Source organism: Corythoichthys intestinalis, chromosome 15 (assembly GCF_030265065.1).
Source record: "Corythoichthys intestinalis isolate RoL2023-P3 chromosome 15, ASM3026506v1, whole genome shotgun sequence".
NCBI classification, from domain to species: Eukaryota; Metazoa; Chordata; class Actinopteri; order Syngnathiformes; family Syngnathidae; genus Corythoichthys; species Corythoichthys intestinalis.
In genome coordinates, this window is record NC_080409.1 from 31,266,261 (window position 1) to 31,292,622 (window position 26,362).

Genomic DNA, 26,362 nt, shown 5'->3' on the forward strand with positions numbered 1-26,362 from the left:
TAATCGCATGTGGAATGCCAAAAATGAATTCACGCATGATGACAGAGCGGTGGTTTCAGCGGCCTGATAACACAGACATTTATTGCAATCATTAAATCATATTTGACAATAAAAGTCTGGTTCACAGCTGATCTGAAGGGAAGAAGATGCAGCAGCGGCGGTGATGAGAATACAACGTTTGCGGTGCTTCTAAAAAGAGGATGCCAGAAATTGTACACCGGACGCATCCCGCCAAAGTGTCCGTCGTTATGAGTCCATTAAGGCGGGGCGGGGCGCGTTCCGTCCGTCGGCCGTCTTCCCGACCATCGCGGCGCGTCAGAAGGGGTGCTCCGACACAAAGATGGTCAGCCGGATGATGGAGCTGCCGCGGAAGTTGATTACGTTGTTGACCGTCACCATCTCCAGGTCCAGGACCACCTCTCGGGGACCAGAGATGGGCCGCGACAGCACCAGCGTGGCGCTCATGTTGCTGGTTTGCTAAAACAGTCAATTCCAGGATGGGTTATAACATGTAAAACCACATTCATAAATGCATTTTGAACTAGAAAATGCAATTTCTGGAGAAATGGGTCACTGCACTATGGTGCATTTTCGGGTCCTTGTTCACTCATTGACTGCCATTGACAGCGCTAGATGTCAAATACAATTACACTGGACATTCATTCAATCACCCCTCCCAGTCAAAATGGATTGAACGTCTAGTGCCGTCAGGGAACTGAAAACTGGCACTGAAAGCTAAGCATTCACTTCCAGTCCTCCCAGTTTAAATGAAGTGCTCCCAGTTTAAATGAATTGGATAACTATCATTGTGAATGGCCGGAAATTAGTCAATTGTCGACCAGTTTTTTTATTATAAGGTAGATAGGGGTCACTTTCTGTACATTTTGGATAATTTCCTGTTAATTTTAGGGCATTTCTGAGTCACTTCCCTTAGATGTAGGGTCATTTTCCCCTGTTGGACACAAACAGGAGCACTGGAAGTCACTCACAGCATGGGGTTCTGAGGATGTTGGTAACACTTTATAATAACTATCCGTTTTACTAGTTAATAGATCATTAGTAAACTGTTGATAAATTATTTATTGTTGATTTGTTAAGTATTTGTTAAAAGTTTGTTAAGCATTTACAGGGTGTTGTTAACCTGAAACACAGTTTGTGTAGAAACGTTTCAAGTTTTTGTGTGTAACGTCTGGCATTTCTATCTTTTCAGGTTAAGAAATGCCGTTCACTTCAAAAGAAAAGGCATTTTGATAAGGCATTTTGCAGGCAGCGCTCATGTTGCACATTTATGAAAATCTGCCATAGAACCAACAAATATTTGTACTTTTCTTTGTATGTTTAACCAATAAAACTTATGACCTTCAACATGAAGTGTGTATAGTTTTATTAAGATCCATCAACTAGCATGAGCATTTAGAATGGGGTCAACCATATTGGAACACCCTGTAAATGCTTAACAGATACTTCACAAATCAACAATAAATCATTTATCAACAGTTTACTAATGATCTATTAACTATTAAAACGGATAGTTATTATAACGTGTTACCAGGTTGTTTTTTTTAGTGTTTCCCCATCCAAAAACAGCCGTTTCAATCCAAATTTGTCATGCTTGCGCGTTTTCTCCACCCAAGGCATGCACAATTGCAGTACACATGCATGCTGAATAGTTGAGTACTACTACGAGGCTACCACAAAGGCAGCATTCTATTTCACATACAGTGTGTGTTGGAGTTTTTGTATTGGAAATAAAAGTGGCCAAGTATTATAACGCAAATCAGTGCAACTAGATTGAGCAATGACACACGAACACATTTGATAACTAAAAGGTCCAATAAGCCTCAGTTTAACACCCCCTTTTTACAACACTAAAATAAATTGCACACGAATATCCAACAGCGCTCTGCCCGGCAGTAGCTCAACAGCAACAACAAACAACATGGCTACAATGCAAGCATGTCTTACCAGTTTGAAGACACCAAAGGTAGCTAGAACTATCATCATAATCATCTTGATTTTCGACCTCGAATTGAATTTTAGAAAATTTTGCAGTTTTTTGTAAAGAAAAAAAATCACCAATTCGTTTTGCACTTGTCAACAGTTAACTTTTCCATTAGCGCTTTATTCAACGTGACCTGGTAGCAAGCAAGATGACCATGGTGGTGACCATGTTATCAACAAAAAAAAAAAAAAAACGGTTTCAACATATATATTTAATACCCAAGGTTAAGTATTCTATTGTCTCATTGTCTTAGTTATTCATCCAAGGGCGTAGGTTTGCATAGGGACGGTAGGGACATAACACTAGCAACTTTTCAGAATGCTCAAATTGTCCCCACCAACTTTTAACCCTTTAATGTCAGCAATATGAAGCAATTATCAGAGAATCCCAAAATTTGAAAAATAAGGTCCTAATGAAACCTTTTTTTCAAATTTGTAAAAAGAAAAGTCAAAATGAATATGTGTAATAAGCGCTCAGATATCTATAACCCTTGCTAAATCCTGTTTTTCTCATCGAACCTTCAGATGCATGTGTTGACTTGCATCCATCATTTTTATTTCAAAAAGAAATGTCAAAATTCTGAATTAGTCTTAAAATCATGAAATTTCAGGTGTATCAAATGTGATACATTCGGCAAAGTAACTTACTTCCATTAAATAATGAGATTAATTATATAGGTATATAATTTAGATTTTCTTCCCATATGTTGCAAGGATAGAATTGACCATAACATTATTAAGTAAATTATTTTCATTATGTTCAGACCTACATTTACTCCTATTCCTGAATGTACTAGCCCATTTTTTCCCTCAAACGCAAGTTTGATTGGCTGATGACTTGACCCCCCCCCCCACTACCACCACCACTACCAGACCCACATGCACACTCACATAGTCCCGACAGAATTACATGTCAACGACATGCCGCCTCCTACGCAGAGGAGGGATATTAGAAGTTTTTTTTTTTTTTTTCGGCCTGCAGCAGCCACTGTAAGTAAAGTAAAAAAAAAAAAAAGATGTCAATGTTGTGGAGTTGGGGAACACGCCACTAATTTTCTACTGAAAGTCGGACCTGCATCAGAGTTAGCATAACATTAAACTGTGTGAACTTGCTAATCTGCAAAACTCGAGTAGGAAGCTGCTTAGAAAGAATAGTCCTTCTGTTTTTGTTTTCAACTGTTAATGTTAATGAAACTGTGAGAAATGTAGTGAACTCTGCTGGAAACTGTATAACCAGAAAAATATAGTTGTCAAATATTTCATTTAAATTTTCTAATAAAATCCATACATTTATTCTGGAAGTTTTCAAAATGTTCCATAGTAGTTTTTGAAAACAAAGGTTTGAATCAAACGGCTTATAACCTGAACCAATATACATGAAAGTTAGTGTAAGTCAATACAGATTTATTTTGCATTGATCATTTAGCCTAACAATTAATTAGGTTTATATTTGTGAGAAATGTAGCAATGAACCTTGTTCATAATCAATCTGTTTGGTCTTTGTTTATGTCCCATCCCCAGCAAAAAGTGTACATGCAGATTATGCTGTTATCGCCCCAACCAATGTTGAGATCAAACCTACGCCCTTGTATTCATTTATTTTTAACAACAACAAAAATTATGCCAGAACACTTTTCCCCCCCAACACCAGGTGGTGCTACAGCACGCTCAGCACTTCACTTCCCGCGCCACTGGACACAAATATGGCTATTGGAAATAAATGGGGATGTTTTTTTTTTTTCAATATTGGCAGAACTGTACATTTTTAGCAAAAACTATATACTATAACTTTTATCTGTGTTGATTTGGAGATATTTTATGTGTGTGTAAATCGTTTTGTAGACAACTAGAGTAGAATAAGATACATTTTGAAATCTTAACTGTTTTTGTTATTTTATGTGGGGAGCTATGCAATGCAAAGCACCCCCACAATTATCCACGTCTACTGAAAATGCATTCGAAAAAAAGTTAACTAACATTTCTTTTTAAGGGGCTATAAAGAAAAACATACATTTGAAATATTTTTAATTTTCAAGTTACACAGAAATCGATTTTTTCACAGGTTCCAAAAGTTAATGGTCTTGGCGCCCCCTGCTGGCATGAACATATACTGCTAAAACCATCAGAAGCTGAATCTGAATTTCTAAACAGAGTATGAAATAATTGACTTGACTAGTTGTGGGAATGCTCCCCATAAATATTTGGGTTATTTTTCTGTCCGTTTTTTTTTTTTTTTTTCCGACGCGCTTCACAGACCATGCAGATTGACTGATTCTCATCATTCCAACTTCAAAACGTTCCAAAAATTCATACTTTTCAGATTGGGGGGGTGAATAAAGCCCCATTCATTTCCAATGGAAAAAACAGTAAAAATTTCAAATTTTAAACTGTCTCGTCTTACATTTTCTATCCAATTCATATAATTTACGCATACAAAATTCAAAGTGAACAAACGTTATCAGTCAGTTTTTGCTCAGAATGTATGGTTGCTCCAAAATTTGACACAAATATCCCCATTCATTTTCAAAGGTTCCATTTTCATGGGTGATAAAATGTTCCGATATCAGCAAAAGTGACCTGAAAGCCTCAAAATTTACAGAAAGTGACCCGGAAAGGCCATAAAATCAACAGTGGATTCTTTCAAATATACAGGAAGTGACCCAGAAACCAACAGAAAGTCACCTAATATCATCCTAAAATTAACAGACAACGCTAGATTAACGCATTACCCGCCATTGACAAGGAAAGACATCCAGTTCATTTAAATTGGGAAGACTGCTGTTAATAGCTCATGTTTGAGTGCCACTGACGGCGCTAGACGTCCAATCCCTTTGGACTGGGAGGGGCAAATGAACGAACGCCTAGTCCCTAGTCCAAATGGATCTAGCAACATCAAAGGCTGCCAATGAGTTAAGCAGCCATAAGAAAATTAAGAAAAATATGTAGTTTTGACATTTTTTTAAAAACAAAACATGGTAATGGTACAGTATCACCATCGGCTGATACCACACTACCAGCGACTGGAATTGGTATTAAGAACCAAAAAAACAGTATTGGTGCAACACTAATTTAGCATGGACCCTAAAAACAAATCCCCAACCATAGACTTCACCCTCAGTTGACATGACAGCTCCCACAAGCATTGCACCACACCTTCCCGTTGGGGGTCGACCCAGGAAGAGCGTTTGGCTTTCACTGTGATAAACTCAAACACACGCTGCGTTCAAATGTCGGATTTAGATGGAAAAAGGACAAATGTTTTACTGCATACAAGCGGGCAGGAGTGTCTCAAGAGTGATTTGGTCGAGGATTCAAGGTAATTATTATCCAAAATAGCCCCAATGCATGCAATTCGAAACGTGAAAAAAATGCATGGAAAAAATTTGAGTAACTTTAGCTTGAAATATTTACGTTAAATAATTGCGTGTTTTTTTGCTTTTAACCAAGAATCTAGACTGTTCTATGTTCATATCTATAGAAATTCCAGGATGTACGCATTTAATAACAAGAATTTCAACTTAAAAAGCTCTTTGTTTTGTGATGGCCGCCACGTTGGATTTACATAATAGCATAATTTTAGCTCGAAATATTTACTTAAAATGAATGATAACTGCTCGTTTTTTTGCGTTTAACCAAGAATCTAGACCAGGGGTGTCCAAACTTTTTGCAAAGGGGGCCAGATTTGGTGTGGTAAAAATGTGGGGGGCCGACCTTGGCTGACGTCCTTTACGTAGAACAGTATATCTAAGCAAATTTTAGCAAGCCATTCAGTGTGTCACATTTGCTTAATGTTTTTTTTCTCTTTCGACTCTCGGGCTTTTGCGAAATACTGCTGCTGTGACATTAAACTAGCTTCTAGTTGCTTCAATTTCTCGCTGCGTATCTTCCCTGTAATCTTGTCATACATGTCAGCGTGTCCAGTTTGGTAATATCACCTCACATTGAAATCTTTAAAAACAGCAACGTCTCTTTTCAAATGAGGCAGACACAGTTTTTGCGTATTTTAGTGAAGAAATAGTCTAATTTCCACCTATCCTTGACGCATCGGCCGTCACAATCAGCTTTCTTTTTTTTTTTTTTTGGATTGTCACCATTTTAGAAAATGGAAGTAATGGGTCACACAGAGTAATGTTGCTTAGCCCTTAAATACTTCCAACATGAAGCAATTATCAGAGAATCCCTAAATTTGAAAAATAAGGTCCTAATGAAACCTTTTTTTCAAATTTGTAAAAAGAAAAGTCAAAATGAATATGTGTAATAAGCGCTCTATATCTATAACCCATGCTAAATCATGTGTCTTTCTCATGAAACCTGGAGATGCATGTGTTGACTTGCATCCATCACTTTTTTTTTCAAAAAGAAATGTCAAAATTCTAAATCAGTCTCAAAATCATGAAATTTTAGTTGTATCAAATGTGATACATTTGGCAATACAGGGTTAAAGTGCTGCTGCCTTTTAGTGGGTAAATGAGGGGCAGCATTTTGTGTGTAAGCTACTTCATATGCTGTTTGCAGTACTGCTGGCCAATTCATTATGTCTGTGTTCAGGCTAGACGTTATTGATTTTATGACAGAGGCTGGGGGCCGGATGAAATTTGACCACGGGCCGCACTTGGCCCCCGGGCCTGACTTTGGACATGTCTGATCTAGACTGTTCTATATTCATATGTATAGAAATTCCGGGATGTACGCAGTTAATAACAAGAATTTTCCATTTAAAAATCTCTTATTTTTGTGATGGCCGCCATTTTGTATCCATACACTGTAGCGTAACTTTACATTCAAATGATCAGGCAATTTTCGGCCAACTGCCCATTTTTTGGCAAAAAAAAAAAGTAGTAATTTAGACATTTCTGCATCCATACAAAAAAGAAATTCGCCTTTTACGTTGAAGGAGATAGTAGTTTTTCTTGGATTTAACCATAGTTTAATATTATAATTAGGGCTGTCAAATGATTAAAATTTTTAATCGAGTTAATTACCGCCTAAAAATTAATTAATCGTAATTAATCGCAATTCAAACCATCTATAAAATATGCCATATTTTTTTGTAAATTATTGTTGGAATGGAAAGATAAGACACAAGATGGATATATACATTCATAAGGACTGTATTTGTTTATTATAGAAATAAATCAACAAGATGGCATTAACATTATTAACATTCTGTTAAAGCGATCCATGGATAGAAAGACGTGTAGTTCTTAAAAGAAAAATGTTAGTACAAGTTATAGAAATTTTATATTAAAACCCCTCTTAATGTTTTCGTTTTAATAAAATTTGTAAAATTTTCAATCAAAAAATAAACTAGTAGCCCGCAATTGTTGATGTCAATAATTACTTACACAATGCTCATGGGTGCTGAAGCCTATAAAATCAGTCGCACCCAAGCGCCAGCAGAGGGCGGCAAAACTCCATAAAACACAACAAGTGAGCGTTTCACTGTACTGTCATTTAAATCCGTCTGAGCGGTGCATCTGCGTTAATTGCGTCAAATATTTTAACGTGATTAATTTTAAAAATTAATTAACGCCCGTTAACGCGATAATTTTGACAGCCCTAATTATAATATAAGAATTATAATATGTTATAATACACAGACGCACTCCTCACAAAGCAGGAGGCAAGTGCTGAGTCATCAGTACATTCCATATCAGCCCTCGCCTGATAAGCAAAGGAAAAGATGCCGTGATCATCTCTTCGGTGTGGCCAAGACACGCCGGCCTACCTAAGCAACACCCGAGAACATGAAGAACTAAGTTTGATAGCTTGGCGCCTCTCAGACATCAAGACAAGCCCAACCTCCCACCTCAGTTGCCTCATCAACCATGACCCAGCAACAGTGACACACGAGCTAAACAGCCCAAACTGCGATAGATTATCCTAAACACACCCTTCTTCTGCCCACAGCCCGCCCCGCGAGAGCCTTCAAAAGACTGAATATTTAACTAATCGTTGTCATTTTTTTCGGGAACCTTTTGTTGACGTGTGTTAGGGTGACCTTGCCTTCCCGCCTGAGTCTATTTTCTGTTTGCCTTGCTGTTTGATCACTGTCGACCTGAATAAATTGTCAACTCGTGCTTCGAAGCCTTTCTCCAGCTTTCAAATGGAGTCAGTACAAGGGGTTAAGACTAAGGTGAACGTGCAGAGTTTGGGCTTTTGGCCGGGATGTCGGGGTCCCGCCAGCCCGCGTCGTTAGAGCTGGTCCAGCGCGGTTCTGGCGGTTCGGCTGACACAATTCCGGCAGTCTGGCTAAAAGGTCAGATTCCTTCAACGTGTTTTATTTTATGTAACATTGCAATCTAAAACAACAAAGGCCAGATAGCTGGTAAGACGTGCCTCCATGCTGAGGCAATAGTAACATCGGAATTCAGCCTAAATAAGTTGTGATTGTATTTAGAAAAATGCAAAATTTTGCTTTTGTTGAGTAGAATGAAGATGATCCTGCATCTAGAGTAAAACTTGAGAAGTTTATAGCCATTTTAAGTTTTGTTATACTTGTATAAGAAATAATTAATTGGGATTTTATTAGGGAACGACTTTGAATTTTATTATGTCGCTGCTCATGGAGACTCATATACAGTGGGGCAAATAAGTATTTAGTCAACCACCAATTGTGCAAGTTCTCTTACTTGAAAAGATTAGAGAGGCCTGTAATTGTCAACATGGGTAAAGCTCAACATGAGAGATAGAATGTGAAAAAAAAAACAGAAAATCACATTGTTTGATTTTTAAATAATTTATTTCCAAATCAGAGTGGAAAATAAGTATTTGGTCACCTACAAACAAGCAAGATTTCTGGCTGTCGAAGAGGTCTAACTACTTCTAACGAGATCTAACGAGGCTCCACTCGTTACTAGGGATGGGAATTGATAGGATTTTTACGATTCCGATTCCATTATCGATATTGTTTAACGATTCGATTCTTTATCGATTCTCTTATCGATTCTAATTTGGGGAAAAAGAAGAACAAACGTTTTTATTGGCATCGAGTTTGTTTAATCAGAAGTCACAACCTTACAAACTCACGAGATCAAAAGAGGCCCAAAGCCTTAATGTTAACTGTGGCAATAAGTGGCAAATACACAAGAATGTGTAACACTTTACTGAAACATTTATCTAATAGAAATAAAAAATATTGGTATATATTGGCAGATAGGTTGTTGTTCTGCCTTTGGCAATATGTGTTAAAGCAGGGGTCCCCAAACTTTTTCCTGTGAGGGCCACATAACTTTTCCCTTCTCTGATGAGGGGCCGGGGTCAGTTTGTAACAGAAAAAGTGTGACGATTGCAGAAGTGCATAAATGTAAAAAATTATTGTTTTTCAGAAAGCCACAATCAAATAACCCTTTCTGGATTCTTTATAATGATAATAATAATAATTAATAATAAAAACACAATTAGATAGATAATAACCAAATAACCTTCTGTGAATTCTTCAAGGAAAAGGCCAGGAAATAAATAACACGATTGAGAAAAAAAAAAATGTCAAAATGGCCGGACCAAATGTGGAGGCGGGCCGTATTTGGGCCGCAGTTTGGGGACCCCTGGGTTAACGTGTATTATTTTACCATTACATTGAATTGCATGCTTTTTAGTTTTTATGGCGCCTACACGCTCAAGTGGGGGCGCCCTTGCACTTCCGCACGCGAAGAAGAACGCGCTCACGTGAAGAAGAGCGCGCTTACACCCAACGAAGAAATGCCGCATCCATGTGAGTGAGCGAGTTAGTGAGAGAGGGAAAAACTTCTACGAGCCTACGTTCTTTGTTAATGTTAATATCTACAGAGGCAACGCCTGTATGTATCATCTTTTGTGTTGTTGTTGTTGTGTTTCCACTCGCGATCGGACACTTAAATCCAGTTGTGTAGTGGTTTGAACGATGTGCTAATGCTAGCGAACGAATGCTAACCATTTCTTATTACTGTTATTAGCAGCTAATCATCGCTGATTTACGTTGATGCAAACCTGTTTGTTATTCGGGACGAAATTGATTTGTTTCATTTCTATTCTTAGTTTCACTCTTCAAGTGATGGTTGAATAAAGTCAGCAAATTATACCAACGTCTTCTGCATCGTCATTTGGGAGTTTAGCTAGCTGTATAGCCAGGACTGAGCCTTAGCCTCTCTGTGAGGACAACGCAGTCGTATTCCCTCCCGATGCAGTTATCTCCACTTTGCAATGACTGCAAGTCGCTTTGTTGTAATTTTTCCTCGTGAAGTGAAGACACACTTTGGAGCGTTTGAACCTACGTGCTGTCATTGTTATGTTTATGGCTGCAATGCTCGTGCTTACCCGTCGTAACCTTTCATTTTCACACTCTTTCCTGGTGAAGTGTAGTCAAACTTTGGAGCGAGTGGTTCTTGGCGCCATGCTAGTTTGATGCGTCTGGACAACAACACACGTCACGACGCAATACGCGTCTTTAGGAATCGTTGAAGGGATCGTTAAGGCTTTTTCATTGTGATGTCGAGGCCTCGAAACACTCGGAACCGGTTCCGAATTGGAATCGGATTTCGATTCCCATCCCTACTCGTTACCTGTATTAATGGCTGGGAATATAGCCAACACCTGGGTCTCGGATTGCAGAATCCTTGTCAAGACGCAAGATATGAAGATAAGAGCTATCACTAGTCTTGACCAACTGAATATAATAGCTGGATAACTGTAAATACTACACAGCGGACCAGTATAACAACTCGTGTATGTGGATGGTTCGAACACACTAAGGATAAACCAGGTGTCGGTGGACTTAAGTGCGACCGCTGCGAGCCACAACAAAAGGTTCCACAGCTAACAGATGCAAAAATGTCAGGGACATGATGTACACCCTGAAACTAATTGACTGGACTCTAAGTTACTAAACTCAGATTGTTGATTGTGTTATTGTACAGTTTTGATGTATGTTCCATGCCTGAATGTGCGTCTTTAGTTGTATGGGGGACGGGAAACTGATAATGTAGTAACTACAAAAATATGTCATCATATCAATATAAATTGTGGGTTCACAATTAACAAAATTCACCCTTAGGTTCATTTTGTTATTAATTGTATAATTAAAAGGGAAAAGTAAGTGGAACTTTTGACACCGGAAATGCTGCCGTCTGGCCTCGTCTTAGATGTGGACTTCCGCCCATATTTCAGACTGAATTTGGACAGCACATGAGCAACATCGTGTCCTCGTTCCTCATGCACTTTTGTCTGTTCCACAGGCCAGTATTCACCAATGTTGACTAATTTTGAGTCAAATGTAATTTTGTTGTATTGATTATATGTTAAGAACAAGTATGATGGTCATTTAAGAAGTTTAATTGACAAAAGAAAGTGAAAAGAAACTGCGTTCTCATGGCGAAGTGATAGCAACAGCTATTTTGCCCTCTGCTGTAGAATTGTAGATTGCGATATAGACCCTACCCACGTGACGTCACAACTCCTTCCTCCTGACTGGTGCCGCCAGTGACTAATCGGGAGCTTCTGGACGATTCCAGAAGGGCCGGCCGGCCAGATGGGCCGGTCCGGGTTTTATTAAAAAAAAAAAAAAATTACACTGTTATCATTTTTTGTTTGGTATTTATTTGTGACAGTGTCACTGAGTATAACTTACATTCTGTTACCGCTGTCCCTGTGGGCCGTCTTAAAAAAAAAAAAAAAAAAAAAAAAAGTATTTTTTTTTCCAGACTCATCCTCACGTGTGCAGACGAAAAATACAGCATGCAGCTCCGCCCCCTAATTGTAGTCTTTATTGAGCCAAATTAGCTGCTAATTCGGTGCTCGGATGGATAAAAAGAGCAAGGGTGGCGCTGAAAAATAAGAATTAAAAAGAGAAAAGCACTCGTGAAAGAATCGGCAAAATGCGCAAAAATAGCTTTTTTTTTTCATGCAGCGACCTTGCTGCCTCAAACTACAGAGGATTACAACGAAAGTGGTAAGGCCAGATGGCGAATAAAATGCAACTTGCACCGTGTGATACGACAATATGTAATTGTGGAAACTTTGGCTTCTTGTAGCACCTCACAAGGGATATGTAGCAGCAAGCATTAGCCATAATGAACACACCACAGGTGCAGAGCTGGAAGGTAGGATTGCCATGTCGTTCAGCGAGTTAACATTAGAATTAATGTAATCATTTACGTGGCGTTTTTAAAGTGGAAATGGAAAATGGATAATAGTATCATTAGAAGTTGTTACAATGTGCAATACGTATTCTTTATTTTTCATATTGTTATGTTGCTATGTTTGTTTTATCTGTAAGCACTCATTTTGTTAATATTTGATGTTGCAGAAAAGGTCTTATTGATTCATTTATTTTAGAGCTGTCAAAATTATCGGGTTAACGGGCGGTAATTAATTTTTTAAATGAATCACGTTAAAATATTTGACGCAATTAACGCACATGCCCTGCTCAGACAGATTTAAATGACAGTACAATGACATGCCCACTTGTTAATTGTGTTTTATGGAGTTTTGCCGCCCTCTGCTGGCGCTTGGGTGTGACTGATTTTATAGGATTCAGCACCCATGAGCATTGTGTAAGTAATTATTGACATCAACAATGGCGGGCTACTAGTTTATTTTTTGATTGAAAATTTTACAAATTTTATTAAAACGAAAACATTAAGAGGGGTTTTAATATAAAATTTCTATAACTTGTACTAACATTTATCTTTTAAGAACTACAAGTCTTTCTATCCATGGATGGCTTTAACAGAATGTTCATAATGTTAATGCCATCTTGTTGATTTATTGTTATAATAAACAAATACAGTCCTTATGTACCTTATGTTGAATGTTTATATCCATCTTGTGTCTTATCTTTCCATTCCAACAATAATTTACAGAAAAATATGGCATATTTTATAGATGGTTTGAATTGCGATTAATTACGATTAATTTTTAAGCTGTAATTAACTTGATCAAAAATTTTAATCGTTTGACTGGCCTAATTTATTTTTCAAATGTATCATTTAATATAGTTTTTTTTTTAAATCCATTTTTAAATTTGTTCAAAATATGTTGTGTTGCACTTGTTAAAATAGAGCCACCTTGTTAAACAACCATTACCTGCACTGAATTGGAATACACAGAATTACAGTACACGGCTTTAGAGAACACTGAACTTAACACGTGTATGCATAATGACATAATTTTAAATGAGTGGGCCGGTCTGAGGCATGAAATTCCAGGGCCGAAAATGAGTCCCACTCCGGCCCTGGGTGCCGCCCATTTGTCCGTCAACACATCATGTTTACCTGTTACGGTTATGTACATTCCTCCTATTTACGACGTGTTTTTCTGCTCGTTAACATTAATAATCAAAATGGTGAAGGCGTGTGTAGCGGTCGGTTGCAATAACAGAGAAGATAGACGGAGAAGACGGAGAGACTTGAAGTTCTACCGGATTCCGAGAGACCCGGAGAGAAGAGAGCGAGATGGGCTGCTGCAATTCGACGAGAAAACTGGGCTCCAAACGATTACCACAGATTATGTAGTAGTCATTTTATATCTGGTAAGATGCATTTAATATATATTTAGAGGGTTTTGGGCTGACAACCACAATTAAGATCATTGCTAGGCTAATCGCCGACAACATACACGTATGTATGTAGTGAGAGTGCTATCGCTAAACCATATAAACATTAAAAGCCCTAACTCCATTGACAAACGACATGAAATACATTAGACTTGACAGTGGATGTTAGCAATAACAAAAGATTTTGAATTGAAAATTTCGTAACTCACCTTTCCAAGCACAAGATAGATTCCTGCCGAATTTTCGTGGACGAGGACCTGTTTCACCCAACCAGCAACGAAGTATTTATAAGCCTCCAAGCTCTTAGTTTTTCAAACTTTCGTGAGAATAGGCTGATTTTGTGTGGACAAGGTAGTTGAACATATCAGGGTAGCTAGCAGATGTCAGGCAAATATGGCGGAGACAGCGGGTTGAAAAACATCGATTTAGGCATCAAATATGGATCTGGCGAATGGATAAACTGAAGCTTTTCCACATAACGCCTTTTATGCAACGCATCAAGTGAGTTTACGGCATCCGAAAGCACCGGGTCTTCCATGAAATGCATTATAAATTGCTCGATCAATTGAGACCATTGATAATACAGACACAAAATGACGGACAAGGGGGCGGAACCATACAGCGACCACGTGATTTTGTGACGTCTGTGGGTAGTCTATAGATTGCGTCATACAAAACTTGTAGTCACTACTCTCCCACCTTTGTTCAATAAATGTATATAGCGGACATGTTGTTTAGTAAAGGTATTTAGCGAACTTTCTGTACATTATCTGTGTTGTTCAAGAACGTGTAAAATGATTATTTGTTGATGTGAAAAGAAAAGAGTGACAATGAAACCGTTATATTCGTCCGCGCGCGTCCCCTTGTGGCGAAAGTATGTCGTACAGCTGAAAAGGACAACAGATGTCAGTTGTATCCATCACAGTAAAGCAAGACTGTTATTGGTTGGAAGAATATGTATTCTTGTAACTGCAAATATTATTTTGAATAGATTTTCGTTTTATTGAGCATGAAGACATTTAATTTAAGCGGATGTGAATGTGATGTTGGAGTCATGATGTTGAAATTAAAAAGACTGAATTTGGACAGCACATGAGCAACATCGTGTCCTCGTTCCTCATGCACTTTTGTCTGTTCCACAGACTATTGTATTTGTTATCTGGTACCATTTTTGGGACCTGTAACAATAAGCATATGCTTCATCTCATCCGCCTTTGTCCTCATTCTTCGGTTCCTTCGGGCAAATCATATCACATTTTGTAATTGTCAATGATTGTCAATGATACCGATGATGATGACAATAAAATTCCACTCCAATGGCACCTGTTTTAACTCAATATCGGTATAAAAGACACCTGTCTACAACCTCAGTCAGTCACACTCCAAACTCCACTATGGCCAACACCAAAGAGCTGTCGAAGGACACCAGAGACAAAATTGTAGACCTGGCTTGATGTAAAGAAATCAACTGTGGGAGTGATTATTAGAAAATGGAAGACATACAAGACCACTGATAATCTCCCTCGATCTGGGGCTCCATGCAAGATCTCACCCCGTGGCGTCAAAATGATAACAAGAACGGTGAGCAAAAATCCCAGAACCACACGGGGGGACTAGACATGTGCCGGTTACCGGTTTTACGGTTTACCGTGGTGTGAAAACGTCGCGGTTTCCAAACCATTAAAATTTTCCGTCATACCTTAGTACGGTATTCGCTATTTTTCATGTGCCAAAATGCAGCCGAAGTGGCTTGGTGCGGCACCGCTCACCCCTTCCCGTTTGTTGAAGTGAGTGTCACTAAACAGCCAGCAAACCCAAAAACAAATCCTCCAAACACAAGGCGTACTTTTCTTCAATTTATTGAGCTCTCAAATCGTGGTGAAATATACAAATAAATACATTTAAAACGCTGTACAATTGTATTTTTCCAAGTGTGATTAGGTTCAACAGGATAGCAGTAGCTCCATTAAAAAGTTCGCCAAAAACAAAACACACATTTTCCTTTCAAATTCAATATACAAACTAATTAAAACTTACAAAGACGAATGTTAGCCTAGGCTAAACTGGGGGAGCAGCTTCTTTTATGTCTCACAGCCGCTGAGTGAGAGAAAAGCTTGAAAGCAGGGCGGAAAGAATAAGAATCGCGTCAAAGATCGCTAATTGAGAGAGGAGGTCTCACTCCTCATTTTTTTTTTTTTTTTTTTTTTTTTTTTTTAGATGAAACATTTCCTCAACAATATTTACATTTTAACTAATTTATAAAACTAACTTATACATGTTTAACTAACTTATTAACTTATGAATTCTTTGTTCTTTTTAACACAAAGGCATGGCATCATGTAGACTAGAGTTGACACAGTGGCTGAAAATGGCGAAACTTCACTTGAGCTTACCCCCCTCAAAAAAAAGTCATACAGTATATATTTTTAATTTTATTTAGAAGTGTTTTTACTTTTTATAGCAATTATTTTGTTCTTACTCTAATATTGAGCAACTTGAGCTGTGGCTGTGGGTATAGTCTAGGTTCTATTTATTTTAATTTTATATAATATTTGTTATTTGTTGTTAATTTATTTATTTTCACATTATATTCATGTTCCAATTTGCAAATATGTTTTGAAAAAATCCTGTTCAATGGATTTTTTATTTTTATTTTTTAAACCCATACATCTCAAAATTTTGGAGCTATAATTGCAATACCGTGATACCGTGAAACCGTGGTATTTTTACCGTAAAAATCTCATACCAGCACATGCCTAGGGAGGACCTAGTGAATGACCTACAGAGAGCTGGGACCACAGTAACAAAGGCTACTGTCAGTAACACAATGCACGGCCAGGGACTCAAAATCCTGCACTGCCAGACGTGTCCCCCTGCTGAAGCCAGTACACGTCCAGGCCCGTCTGCGGTTCGCTAGAGAGCATTTGGATGATCCAGAAGTGGACTGGGAGAGTGTGTTATGGTCAGATGAAACCAAAATAGAACTTTTTGGTAGAAACACAGGTTCTGGTGTATGGAGGAGAAAGAATACTGAATTGCATCCGAAAAACACCATACCCACCGTGAAGCATGGGGGTGGAAACATCATGCTTTGGGAATGTTTTTCTGCAAAGGGACCAGGACGACTGATCTGTGTAAAGGAAAGAATGAATGGGGCCATGTATCGAGAGATTTTGAGTGAAAATGTCCTTCCATCAGCAAGGGAATTCAAGATGAGACGTGACTGGGTCTTTCAGCATTACAATGATCCCAAACACACAGCCAGGGCAACAAAGGAGTGGCTTCGTAAGAAGCATTTCCAGGTCCTGGAGTGGCCTAGCCAGTCTCCGTATCTCAACCCCATAGAAAATCTGTGGATGGAGTTGAAAGTCCGTGTTGCCCAACGACAGCCCCCCAAAAAAATCACTGCTCTACAAGAGATCTGCATGGAGGAAGGGGCCAAAATACCAGCAACAGTATGTGAAAAATTTGTGAAGAGTTACAGAAAACGTTTGGCCTCCGTTATTGCCAACGAAGGGTACATAACAAAGTATTAAGATGAACTTTTGGTGTTGACCAAACGCTTATTTTGCATCATGATTTGCAAATAAATTCTAAATCAAACAATGTGATTTTCAAGTGGGAGAACTTGCACAATTAGTGGTTGACTAAATACTTATTTGCCCCACTGTATGCCTAAATGAGGTGCCCGTTTTGGTTTCAGGTCGTTAGCAGCTTTGGTTTTGAAAATATTGGAATTTTAAGTTTTTTTTTTTAAATAGGCCTCCTACGAATCTGCACCGTGTCCCATCAACTGATAGTGAAGTCTATGCCCCAACTATGCTTTTTTCCAGTGTCACTCACCCTCATGTAGAACTCTTGTCCGTCGTTGCCCGACTTGATCTGGAAGATATAGAAGGCGCCCGGGTAGCGTGTAGTGGCCTGCATCTGGAAGATGTCTGCGGGCACGCTTCGCCCGGAAGACAAGTCCATGTGCCGGTAGAGGATGGTGAAGGGCTGGTCCCTGCACGCGGGGTTGCCAGTTGTGCACATGCACTGACTACAAACACGGCGTGGCGTGTGTGAGCGACGCTCGAGTTGAAATTGACATTAAGAAGCAGGAAGTCACACTCACTTGTCACCCGCGTCAACGTAATGAGGCGGACACTGTAAAGGAGCCAAGCACGTGTGGCCTCCCTGGAAATTGAAACAGACTCGTTCTGTTGTACAGGTGTGGTTACCACTCTCACATTCATTGATATCTTCAAAATCAAGCACACGACAACACCGCTCCAGGTCAGTTCAAACATGGGAGTGCAGAGGAAGGGCATTTGATTTGTTTGGCTTCGGCTCGCTACCTTCACAACTGCGGCCGTCCTCGTAGACATAGTAGCCGGGCGGGCAGAGACAATTGAAGGAGCCTGGAGTGTTCAAGCATCGGTGCTGGCACAAGAATTCAGAGAAGCTGCACTCGTCCACGTCTGTGGGAAGTTAAAGCTAAGATGAATTCAAAAGTACAATTGAAAATATTCCTTAACTCATTGCTCTAAAATGAGCTGTTTTTCAATATTGGTAGGGGCGATATAAAATCATAACCTGCATGTACACTTTTTGCTGGGGACGGGACATTAATAAGACCAAACATATAGTGTGAACAGGGGTCAGGGCTACATTTCTCACCAATGTGAACCTGATTAATTGATAGGCTAAATGATTAATGCAAATTAAATCTGTATTGACCTATACTAACTTTCACACCTCAAATTTATAATGTCTTAATCTGATAATGTTTGTTAAAGCTACCGGTAGTCAAATAATTTTCTCCATCTTGTTTTGAGTGTTAAAGGCTAGTTAACAGATGAATGCGTCAGATTCTTCCACTTTCTTTAAGTAAATATTACAATTTGTTTATATTGAGCCCATACATCTAAAGGTTTTCACCTAAATCAAGACAAAATTGCTTTCAAATAATGTTTTGAACAATATTAAGAACATTTATGACAAACAAGTTTTTCTTTTAAGATTAAATATACAAACTTTTTGCTTAAAATAATTCTTAAGCTTATTTTCAGGTAGCTCTTATTTCAAGAAATCTAAGTGAGTAAAATTGACTTGAAGCACTGTAGCAGTAGCAAAATTAGTGGTGTGTTCCTCACTTCCACAACATTGACGTCTTTTAACATTACTTACAGTGGCCGCTGCTGGCGGAAAAAAACCTCTAATATCCCTCGTCTTCGAAGGGAGCAGGGGAGGTGGCATGGGGGGGTGGGGTTCAAGTCATCAGCCAACCAAACGTGAGTTTGAAGGTGAAAAAAATGGACTGGCACTTTCATCGAGTGAAAAGGGGTCAATGTAAATGTAAACATAATGAAAGTACTGTCATTGTACTGTAATCAATTCTATCCTTACAACATATAGAAAGACAATCTAAATGACCTATATAACTAAAGTCATTATATAACGCAAATAAGTTTGCTTAAAAGTTGGTGGGGATAATTTAAGCATCCTGAAAAACTGGTAGTGTTATGTCCCTACCGTCCCTATGCAAACCTACGCCCTTGCATTGTACAGAGAAATTTTGTTAAATTATCACCTAACACAAATAAACAAAGAACACTGGACTGAAACTTTCACACCTAAGTCTTCCCCTACCATTGTCTGGAAGACGTACAAAGTGGCACAAGTGCCATGGCTAGACGCTGCGCCTGCCCACGTCCTCATAGCGCACCCTTGTCCAACCTTGCCTCACCCTAAATGGTGTCTGTTTGACTCTATGGAACCCTCATGTACATGTGCTTTTAATGCCTTCATACCCCTTTATGTGCTATGTGATGTTGTAACAGTCTCAGTTGGGCTGAACATGGAATTAAATTTCATTGCAATTGCTATGACAAATAAAGCTGATCTAATCTAAAACAAATCAAAAACGTTCCTAACGTTCAAATGGATTTAATGTTTTTTTTTTCCATGAATGAACTTGTTAGCTGCCATTGGTGTCGAGTAAACATGTTCCCATTACCGGTTTCAAGGTACTGTATACTGTGGTATGAAAACGTCAAGGTTTCAAAACCGCAAAATTTTTTCGTCATACAGTCCCTAAGGTATAAGCTACCGGTAATTTTTATGTCCCAAAATGCATTGCGAAATCCTTCGCTGGCAGCTGCAAGGCTCAACCTTCCCCCACTGATTGTTGCTCAGTGTCAGTGAGTCAGCTGTGCTACACGATGGCTCGAGGAGGTGAACTTTTCCCCAAAGAAAACGAAATTTCTGGAGTGGGAATACTTCAGCTACAAAAAAGTTACAGACGGCCGCAGCTTAGAGGAGGAGGGATATCGAAAACATGTTTGCGATAACAATATGATTTCGCATTTATGCAAAATTAAAGGTTAATAAACACTGTCATGAACGCTACGAGAGGTAACTGCAGGGTGTTTTAGTGTGTTTAGCAGTGGTAAATTATGTTGTTGTTTTTTCTCTCTGGCAACAGTCTGTGTTGAGAAAGAGAGTGTGTATAATGTAAACATGATACGAATCATACACATGTGCTTTTAATGGAAAATGATTCAATTATTTTTGTTCTGATGGTAATAATGTTGAGCTGTGGGTTTAGGCTAACGTAAAGGACTGCATTTATTTTAATTTTATTTAGAATATTTCAGTTATTTTATGATTTTACTTTTTATTTTTTTTGTATTACTATAGTTTGGTTCCAATTTGCTCATATATTTTGAAAAATAAAAATCCTTGTCAATGGAAAAAACAATTCTCTGATATCTCAAAGTAATACATTTTAGAGCTGTAACTGCAATACCGGGATACCGTGAAACCGTGATATTTTGGCTTAAGGTTATCATAGCGTCAGAATATCATACCGGCACATGCCCAGTGTTGAGAGAGGTTCGATTGAATTTGATTGGGAGGAGCTGGCAGCAATGTTAGTGGCTAGCATCAATCGGACGATCACTGTCAGCCCTCCAGGTCAAAATGAACTGGACATCTATCGCCGTCAATATCACTGAAACATGATAATTCAGTGTTAGTCTTCCCAGTTAAAATGGATTTGATGTCTATTGTCTAGTCAAGTTAAATGCATTTATAGCCCTAAATCATCAATCTAAGGGTATCTATTTATTTATATAGTAATTTTCTATTTCGGGCAATGGTAGTGAATGAGTTAAGAGCAGTCTGTACATAAAGCTGATACAGTGATCCCTCGTTTTTCGCGGTTAATAGCCCCCACCCCCCACAAAAATTGAATTTTTTCGGTTTGTTTATGTATTCAGATTTAACAGCATTGAAAATAAATAAATAAAATAAAATAAATGAAATAATAAATAAAATAAATAACCCTTATATGTATATTTTAATAGTTTTTAAGCACTGCAAATGTAATTATTACGATATAAAGAGATATATATAAAGGAAAACAATGATTTGTACATGTATACATGCATATACGTACTTTTCTAACATCCCCATTTTTTGCAGATTTATAGAATAGCTTTGTAATGCACAAATATTTTTATTTACCGTTTACCGTTAGTAATTACCCATATTTCTAATAGGAACTGGTATACTGTGGACACCCATGCATTTATTAATCCATACTTTATTCAGTATTTGTCCTTTTTTTTTTTTTTTTTTTTTTTTGTGCATTGATTTTAGGGCATTTCTGGCTCACTGGTCACTTCCTGTAGAGTTTGGCACTTTTTCAGATCACTTTCTGTTACTATCTGGTCATTCTGTTTTCCAATGGAAATGATTGGGGACATTGGAAATATATGGAAGGGAATATTATATGTGGGAAGCTTTGCTTTGCTAAACATCCCCACAAAAAGGCATTACCATTGCAGGTGGTTCCGTCAGCCCCCAGTTCGAAGCCTTCGTCGCAGTTGCACATGAAGGAGCCGTGGTTGTTGAGGCAGCCGTGACTGCACGGTTCATCCGCACACTCGTCCACGTCTAACACAAACAGACACGGACAGTTTGTGCAACGATTCCGGGAAAGGAGCTTTTTTTTCTGGAAATATTTCCAAACACATGATGTCGTTTGCATGTCATTAAGGTTGCGTAAGAACATTTCCCCAGAGAGGTTCCGGAAACATTGCAATCTTCCACTTTATGTCCTATCATTAATAGAAAAAGCATCATAAAACATCACTGGCTCGCTGAGATTTGGGTGCCAAAGTTGCGGAAAAACGAGGACACCTGATTGTCCATCTTGATAACAGTCACCCTTTAATCTTTTTTTCTACGTGAAAAGTGTTTTTTTTTTTTTTTTTTTTTTTTTTAATTATAATGTTATAATAATTTTACTCAAAACTGAATTACTTAGGCACATATTTGATTTATACAAGCACATGAAAAAAATCATCAGCAATGTACTGTATTTTTAATGCAAAAAAATGCTAGAATAAACAGCTGTCATGCTAAACTTAAAAGTGTATAATTTAACCCATAAGGTCCTGAGCCTTTTTTGTGTGTGTGTTTTTGGGCGTTTTTTTTTTTTTTTTTTTTTTTTTTAACTTTTTTGAAATGTGCAAATATTGAACCAAGGTAACCTTTTTTTTTTTTTTTTTAAATCTAGGTGCGTTAAAGTCCCCTCTGCAATAACAGTTTCCCAAATGATCACTCAGAATATATAATGTGGAAATGCAAATGAAAATAATAAAACACAAACCACCATACCAGTATTCATTCGTTCTAAAAATAAAACGCTATTTTTGATTTTCATGATAAAATGTGACAAAGCAGGTCCCTTGTAAGCTTAACATGGAACGTATACTTGTTTCTGCTGCCGGACAATTCCGTTTTTCAAGGGACGGCTGGCAAGCCTACAGCGAACCCACCTACGCAGCTGCGGTTGTCCGAGGTGAGGACGAAGCCTGGGTTACACGAGCAGGAATACGAGCCCGGCACGTTGGCACACAGCTGCTGGCAGTACCCGTAGCGACACTCGTCGATATCTGTAAAGAACACAGTTTAGGCCGTGGGTCAGCAACCCCTGTTTTAAAACACTCATGCAGCTCTTTAGCGCCATCCTAGTGGCTCCCTGGAGCATTTTCAAAAATGTTTGAAAATAGAAAAAGTAAGTAAAAAAATATATTTTTGTTTGATATGGTTTCTGTAGGAGGACAAAAATGACACAAACATTCTTAACGTTTACCAATGCTGTAAGAATGTGGAAAATAAATATTAAATTTCAACATTTCTGTCAACGAAGATTTGCGTCATAGCCTGTGATACACGTTTCTATCAGCAGGGCGGGATGCCAGGCAGGTGGCTATTGTAAACAAACCGCCAGCTGTGTGATGGGCCATGGATCCGAAAGAGAAAACTAACTGAGGATAACAGAGGATTCAACGTTTCTTGGACCGAATTATTTGCATTCATTGCCAATGCTGAAGGATTACCTGAACGTTTACTCTGTAGCTAGAAGTTGTCAAATAACAAAAAGAGTAATGCGGAAAGACATTTCCAGGGAAGGCATGCTACATTTGCAGCCAAGTACCCAGTTGGGAAAATTGAAAAATAAAATAACTTTTTTTTTTTAAAAAAAAAAACGGCCAAAAAACAGTTCAAAATGCTCATGGCCTTCATGGTTCAGGATTTTTGACATCAGGCTTAATCTTCGAGTTAATCTTCGATTTAGCGAGGGTTTAATTGGTCGGTGGAGTTCATTTCAACAAATTCCATGTAGTTTGTTTTTTTTAGTTTCAGGGCTCGGGAGTGGCTAAGCTTGGGTGAGTCAATTTGGCCATCTTAGCATGCTAATAAAAAACAACATATGCTCACATTAAAATTATCGATAACTCATGCAATCAAAAGTGTTGGCAATGTTTTCAGGATAATGTTATTAAAACAATAATTGCAGTATGAACAGCAACATTTGTAATCCAAAAGCTCTGCAGAGGAGCAGGGCGGAGTGATATATATTTTTTTCCCCACAGTTGATTTTTTTATGTCGTAGCCAGCAGCAAGTAACCAGTTTATATTATTCCTTGTTCTTCATAGGGAATTTGTGAAAACTTTCCTTTGCCCATTTCTTCTGTCTGTTTCCACAGCCTCTAAATGTACATTTCGCCATGTTGCCGGCAATCAATTAACTCAGCAGACTGATGCTGCATTTGAGGAAGGTGGGAAGTCAGAGTTTCCCACCTCCGATCTGGAAAAATATAATTGGAACGCCTCCACTATCGCTACTGATCGCTCACGAGAAGGCAGGTTTGCTGGAGGTCAAAATGTCTTTTGATGGCCAAAATAAAAAAACAACTTGTCGCGATCAGCCATCTTTGGTGTTTACATTCTCTTGGAACGCTTTTAGGTTGCAACTGCTACCCTCCGAGCGGGATAAGTCCGACTTCCCACCTTCCTCAAATGCAGCGTGAGGAGCACGAGTGGCCGACGCACTCCTCTCTATTGTGGTCAAAATTAAAAAATAGTCCTGCAGAATGAAATGAATTATGGCAGTTTGTTTGTTTTGTTCGCACAAGTGTTTTGATTTTTTTTTTTTTTTGCTATGTTGGATCTGTTCGTAGATCTGTATCGTTTTTTATTGGCATGCTAAGTTGGCCCCATTGACTCGCGCTAGCTTAGCCACTTCAGAGCCCTGAAACTAACAAATAACTTGCAAACTGCACGGAATTTGTTTACAATCAACTCCACCAACTAATTAAAGCTAATTAACTCGAAGATTACGCCGAATGTAAAAAATTCTGAACAACCGCTTAAGGGATGAAAATCATTTGGAAAATGGCAGCGGCAACTGTCTCCAATGCTGACACAGAAAAAAATACAACTTCTACTCCAGTGCAATTTATGTTTTTTCTTCGTTATTATGCTTTTTTTTTTTTTTTTTCCTTGTGCAACTCATACTCCGAGGCGATTTACAGTCCAAGAAATACAGTAAATTGTTTTATAAATAAATCAGACATTATAAGCAGTTTCTCAGTACTACTACTAGTAGTAACACGGCTACTCCTACTTGAGTACAATTCTTGGCTACTACCAACCTCTGTTCGTGATGGAGAAGATTGAGAAGTGAAGAGTCACTCACCCTGACACTGGCCCCCGATGAGCCAAAAGCCTTCAGTACAAGAGCAGGTGTATCCCCCCTCCGTGTTGATGCACACCTGGGTGGGGTTACAGTGGTGGGAGTTGCTCACACATTCGTCAATGTCTGAAAGAAGGGGACAAAAAAGTCAACTCTGTAAAAACATAAAATGATTTGCACGCAACACAAAAAGCATAAGAGTACAGGTAATCCCCGGGTTACGAACGAGTTTCGTCCCTACGCTGGCGACGTAACCCAAATTTCCGCATAAGTCTGAATTAACCCTTTTAGAAAAATAACTATCCAAAAAGCCCCAACGCATTTTATTTTGTTTAATGATGGAGGATACGCTGCCCTCTGGTGGCAGCGTTGGGTGTGGCTGGACTCCCGCCTTGGCTTCTATGACTGAGTACGAGACTGGTCTGACATGGATATGTCTCCTTTTGACGGTGGTCTCTGGGGTTTCATGGTCCACATTTTCAATCCTTGGTCCTTGCTTAGTAGTTGCTGTTGCTTGTTGATGGGAGAAATATAATATGACCCGGAGTGAATCAGCATATTGTGATGATTCTCCTTGTGACGATCAGGCATATTGTGATGACTCTCTTTATGCATCAGCATATTGTGATGATTCTCCTTGTGACTGTATCAGCATATTGCGATGATTCCCTTTTACGACTGTAACCTTGTCATCTTCGCCACTTTGGCGTCCTTGTGATGTAGGATTCCCTTTACCTTGTTTCCTTGCCACTTTGACATCTTTTTGATGTGTGATTACAAAACGTGTCAAACCACGTGTAACGAAACCATTGTATCTCAAAACGTGTAACGATACCATTGGGCAAGTGGCTTGTCACCTGAGGGAAGGGGCTGACCATCTCTTCTCTCACGTGATGCACCACTATAAGAGCTGGGGACTTTTCCCTCTTCGGTTAGAGTCTGCCGTGGATGTCATACGAATCGCTCGGCCTGTACTCCTCTGCAGCTCTACCGGGGTGTCGGCTCTCCGCCCGCTTGTCAACGGTAAGAGTTTTGATTGCTTAAAGGAATATCTTGTGTGCTTTAACAGTAGCGCAGGGATTTTAGAAGTGACAATCTATATCTAACGTTATTGTTGTTCTTGCTTTCTTCCTTTTTCTACAATAAACATTGTATATTTCGCAAAAGTGTGAGTGTTACTGGGTCACTGCGAACCCGGAAACGAAATTTCTTTCGCAAAAGTGTGACCCGGACCGGGAAACGAAATTTCTTTCGCAAAAGTGTGACCCGGAAATTTCGTAAAACACTTGTGAAAGCTTAGGTTTGAAAAAATTACGTATATCCATCTTGCTTCTTTGGTCCTCGAGTGGTTTTGGCTAAGCAAAGCAAATGACCGTCTAATGTGCCAGTCACATGATCTGTTTGAAAAATAATTTTGACCCATTATAAAAATTTCATTTATTGCTTTACAACTTACACAATCTTTTACCGGAAAAATTTTCATTTTAAAATCAGATATAGGAAAGTCAATTACATGCAATTACCCTTTTCAGCCACCGGGGGGGGGGGGGGCTGGCTCCCTCTTAAACTATGCGTATGTGTCAAAAGTGAACGAAGAAAAAAAGCTTCAAAGACCACAATTGCCTTGTTTCCTCTCTGTCAAGCTGAACAACTTCACATTTAGTGAGGACAGAAAACATCAAATTAATAAAGTTAAAAATAAGATACTATGTGGTAAAAGAAGGTACTGTTTATGCAGCTAAAAAAAATGTCAAACAAACGACTCAAGACAACAGCGGAAGAGACTCTGTCGTCGTAAA

The 26,362-nt window shown here is 38.7% G+C and overlaps 1 protein-coding gene across 1 annotated transcript in view; it reads right to left on the minus strand.

Annotated features, from left to right (window-relative positions):
* Positions 1–48: 48 nt before the first annotated feature.
* The window catches only part of fbln5 (fibulin 5), a 36,018-nt gene continuing 9,704 nt past the window's right edge, over positions 49–26,362 (minus strand). Inside the window, exons 5-11 of the mRNA XM_057858984.1 lie at positions 24,567–24,689; positions 22,360–22,476; positions 21,356–21,472; positions 17,869–17,991; positions 17,646–17,772; positions 17,375–17,570; positions 49–477 (exon numbers count right to left, since the gene is read on the minus strand). Of these exons, the coding sequence (XP_057714967.1) occupies positions 316–477; positions 17,375–17,570; positions 17,646–17,772; positions 17,869–17,991; positions 21,356–21,472; positions 22,360–22,476; positions 24,567–24,689 (965 nt within the window). The 3' untranslated portion in view covers positions 49–315. The remainder of the gene's footprint in view (positions 478–17,374; positions 17,571–17,645; positions 17,773–17,868; positions 17,992–21,355; positions 21,473–22,359; positions 22,477–24,566; positions 24,690–26,362) is intronic.